This window comes from Glandiceps talaboti, chromosome 11 (genome assembly GCF_964340395.1).
Source record: "Glandiceps talaboti chromosome 11, keGlaTala1.1, whole genome shotgun sequence".
Lineage (NCBI taxonomy): Eukaryota > Metazoa > Hemichordata > Enteropneusta > Spengelidae > Glandiceps > Glandiceps talaboti.
Window position 1 is genome coordinate 24190994 of NC_135559.1, and position 5000 is coordinate 24195993.

The window sequence follows — 5000 nt, forward strand, 5'->3', positions numbered from 1 at the left end:
GTATATTTACTTATTGCCAATTTCTTTAAATCATGTTTCCAAGTAATATTGAAAAAAGAAACATACACAAGCATTGTTTTTGGTGTGACCTTTGACCTCTATCTTGACCTACAGGGTAGACCATCAAAGTTAAGCCATTACTTATACATTACTTAAACATACACATACATTATATTTGGTGCTCATATCACTTTTTACTCAACAATGGCAGTCATAATCTCATATTTGAAGTGAACAATCATATAATTGATTTACTACATATTTCAAAAGTGTTAAAATACACACATGTAGAGACTACATTAAAGTGTCTATCCCCATATTGTCAGGTTTAAACTTTTGAGACATCGACCTTTGACCTTTACTCTGATCTTCAGGTTCAATTATCGACATTCAGCAGTCCAGCATTATCACAAACACTTTGTAGAATTTATTTGCTGCCACCAAGTTCTTTTAAATCATGTCTCCATTTTTTGGTGGGACATTGACAGTGTTCATTACTGGTGGGACATTGACAATGTTTGTTACTGGTGGGACATTGACAATGTTCGTTACTGGTGGGACATTGACAATGTTTGTTACTGGTGGGACATTGACAATGTTTGTTACTGGTGGGACATTGACAATGTTTGTTACTGGTGGGACATTGACAATGTTTGTTACTGGTGGGACATTGACAATGTTTGTTACTGGCGGGAGAATGACAATGTTTGTTACTGGTTGGACATTGACAATGTTTGTTACTGGCGGGACAATGACAATGTTTGTTACTGGTGGGACATTGACAGTGTTCGTTACTGGTGGGACATTGACAATGTTTGTTACTGGTGGGACAATGACAGTGTTTGTTACTGGTGGGACATTGACAATGTTTGTTACTGGTGGGACAATGACAATGTTTGTTACTGGTGAGACAATTACAATGTTTGTTACTGGTGGGACATTGACAGTGTTTGTTACTGGTGGGACAATGACAGTGTTTGTTACTGGTGGGACATTGACAGTGTTTGTTACTGGTGGGACAATGACAATGTTTGTTACTGGTGGGACAATGACTGTTTGTTACTGGTGGGACATTGACAGTTTGTTACTGGTGGGACATTGACAGTTTGTTACTGGTGGGACAATGACAGTGTTTGTTACTGGTCGGACAATGACAATGTTTTTTACTGGTGGGACATTGACAATGTTTGTTACTGGCGGGAGAATGACAATGTTTGTTACTGGTGGGACATTGACAATGTTTGTTGCTGGTGGGACATTGACAATGTTTGTTACTGGTGGGACATTGACAATGTTTGTTACTGGTGGGACATTGACAATGTTTGTTACTGGTGGGACATTGACAATGTTTGTTACTGGTGGGACATTGACAATGTTTGTTACTGGTGGGACATTGACAATGTTTGTTACTGGTGGGACATTGACAGTGTTTGCTACTGGTGGGACATTGACAGTGTTTGCTACTGGTGGGACATTGACAGTGTTTGTTACCGGTGGGACAATGACAGTGTTTTTTACTGGTGGGACATTGACAATGTTCGTTACTGGTGGGACATTGACAGTGTTCGTTACTGGTGGGACATTGACAATGTTTGTTACTGGCGGGACAATGACAATGTTTGTTACTGGTGGGACATTGACAATGTTCGTTACTGGTGGGACATTGACAGTGTTCGTTACTGGTGGGACATTGACAATGTTTGTTACTGGTGGGGCATTGACAATGTTTGTTGCTGGTGGGACATTGACAATGTTTGTTACTGGTGGGACATTGACAGTGTTTGCTACTGGTGGGACATTGACAGTGTTTGTTACTGGTGGGACAATGACAGTGTTTGTTACCGGTGGGACAATGACAGTGTTTTTTACTGGTGGGACATTAACAATGTTTGTTACTGGTGGGACATTGACAGTGTTTGTTACTGGTGGGACATTGACAATGTTTGTTACTGGTGAGACATTGACAGTGTTTGTTACTGGTGGGACATTGACAATGTTTGTTACTGATGGGACAATGACAATGTTTTGTTACTGGTGGGACATTGACAGTGTTTGTTACTGGTGGGACATTGACAATGTTTGTTACTGGTGAGACATTGACAATGTTTATTACTGGTGGGACATTGACAATGTTTGTTACTGGTGGGACATTGGCAGTGTTTGTTACTGGTGGGACATTGACAGTGTTTGTTACTGGTGGGACATTGACAGTGTTTGTTACTGGTGGGACATTGACAATGTTTGTTACTGGTGGGACATTGACAGTGTTTGTTACTGATGGGACATTGACAATGTTTGTTACTGGTGAGACATTGACAGTGTTTGTTACTGGTGGGACATTGACAATGTTTGTTACTGATGGGACAATGACAATGTTTTGTTACTGGTGGGACATTGACAGTGTTTGTTACTGGTGGGACATTGACAATGTTTGTTACTGGTGAGACATTGACAATGTTTATTACTGGCGGGAGAATGACAATGTTTGTTACTGGTTGGACATTGACAATGTTTGTTACTGGCGGGACAATGACAATGTTTGTTACTGGTGGGACATTGACAGTGTTCGTTACTGGTGGGACATTGACAATGTTTGTTACTGGTGGGACAATGACAGTGTTTGTTACTGGTGGGACATTGACAATGTTTGTTACTGGTGGGACAATGACAATGTTTGTTACTGGTGAGACAATTACAATGTTTGTTACTGGTGGGACATTGACAGTGTTTGTTACTGGTGGGACAATGACAGTGTTTGTTACTGGTGGGACATTGACAGTGTTTGTTACTGGTGGGACAATGACAATGTTTGTTACTGGTGGGACAATGACTGTTTGTTACTGGTGGGACATTGACAGTTTGTTACTGGTGGGACATTGACAGTTTGTTACTGGTGGGACAATGACAGTGTTTGTTACTGGTCGGACAATGACAATGTTTTTTACTGGTGGGACATTGACAATGTTTGTTACTGGCGGGAGAATGACAATGTTTGTTACTGGTGGGACATTGACAATGTTTGTTGCTGGTGGGACATTGACAATGTTTGTTACTGGTGGGACATTGACAATGTTTGTTACTGGTGGGACATTGACAATGTTTGTTACTGGTGGGACATTGACAATGTTTGTTACTGGTGGGACATTGACAATGTTTGTTACTGGTGGGACATTGACAATGTTTGTTACTGGTGGGACATTGACAGTGTTTGCTACTGGTGGGACATTGACAGTGTTTGCTACTGGTGGGACATTGACAGTGTTTGTTACCGGTGGGACAATGACAGTGTTTTTTACTGGTGGGACATTGACAATGTTCGTTACTGGTGGGACATTGACAGTGTTCGTTACTGGTGGGACATTGACAATGTTTGTTACTGGCGGGACAATGACAATGTTTGTTACTGGTGGGACATTGACAATGTTCGTTACTGGTGGGACATTGACAGTGTTCGTTACTGGTGGGACATTGACAATGTTTGTTACTGGTGGGGCATTGACAATGTTTGTTGCTGGTGGGACATTGACAATGTTTGTTACTGGTGGGACATTGACAGTGTTTGCTACTGGTGGGACATTGACAGTGTTTGTTACTGGTGGGACAATGACAGTGTTTGTTACCGGTGGGACAATGACAGTGTTTTTTACTGGTGGGACATTAACAATGTTTGTTACTGGTGGGACATTGACAGTGTTTGTTACTGGTGGGACATTGACAATGTTTGTTACTGGTGAGACATTGACAGTGTTTGTTACTGGTGGGACATTGACAATGTTTGTTACTGATGGGACAATGACAATGTTTTGTTACTGGTGGGACATTGACAGTGTTTGTTACTGGTGGGACATTGACAATGTTTGTTACTGGTGAGACATTGACAATGTTTATTACTGGTGGGACATTGACAATGTTTGTTACTGGTGGGACATTGGCAGTGTTTGTTACTGGTGGGACATTGACAGTGTTTGTTACTGGTGGGACATTGACAGTGTTTGTTACTGGTGGGACATTGACAATGTTTGTTACTGGTGGGACATTGACAGTGTTTGTTACTGGTGGGACATTGACAATGTTTGTTACTGGTGAGACATTGACAGTGTTTGTTACTGGTGGGACATTGACAATGTTTGTTACTGATGGGACAATGACAATGTTTTGTTACTGGTGGGACATTGACAGTGTTTGTTACTGGTGGGACATTGACAATGTTTGTTACTGGTGAGACATTGACAATGTTTATTACTGGTGGGACATTGACAATGTTTGTTACTGGTGGGACATTGGCAGTGTTTGTTACTGGTGGGACATTGACAGTGTTTGTTACTGGTGGGACATTGACAGTGTTTGTTACTGGTGGGACATTGACAATGTTTGTTACTGGTGGGACAATGACAGTGTTCATTACTGGTGGGACATTGACAATGTTTGTTACTGGTGGGACATTGACAATGTTTGTTACTGGTGGGACATTGACAGTGTTTGTTACTGGTGGGACATTGACAGTGTTTGTTACTGGTGGGACATTGACAGTGTTTGTTACTGGTGGGACATTGACAATGTTTGTTACTGGTGAAATACTGATAAAAATACAGTCACTATACGTTGTTATTGACATCTAAAAATATTAGAAAATACAAATGCTCATAGTTGATAATGTTTTTGCCCTCATCCTACATGTATTCTGTAACTTGTTTCATTGTGATTAAATTAAATCTATATTTTCACTCTTTTTTGTGTGAAAATTTTCTTAACAGGAGCACACACAAGAAGAATTAGATTCTTGGAAGTTAGTTAGAGTAACCGAAAACTTCCGGGTCATAGCATTAGGTCTTCCAGTTCCCCGTTACCAAGGCAACCCATTGGACCCACCTCTCAGGTCAAGATTTCAAGCTAGAGACATTAATCCTATGCCATTTAAAGTAAGTAGACATGGGTTAAAGTAAGTAGACATGGGTGAAGTCCATAGTCAACTTCATGAGTGTCTAGGTGATCAATGTTTT

The 5000-nt window shown here is 40.7% G+C and overlaps 1 protein-coding gene across 1 annotated transcript in view; it reads left to right on the forward strand.

The window, feature by feature from the left end:
• LOC144442171 (von Willebrand factor A domain-containing protein 8-like) overlaps nt 1–5000 on the forward strand; it is a 234867-nt gene that overhangs the window by 38739 nt on the left and 191128 nt on the right. Inside the window, exon 6 of the mRNA XM_078131440.1 lies at nt 4755–4919. Coding sequence (XP_077987566.1) covers nt 4755–4919 — 165 coding nt within the window. The remainder of the gene's footprint in view (nt 1–4754; nt 4920–5000) is intronic.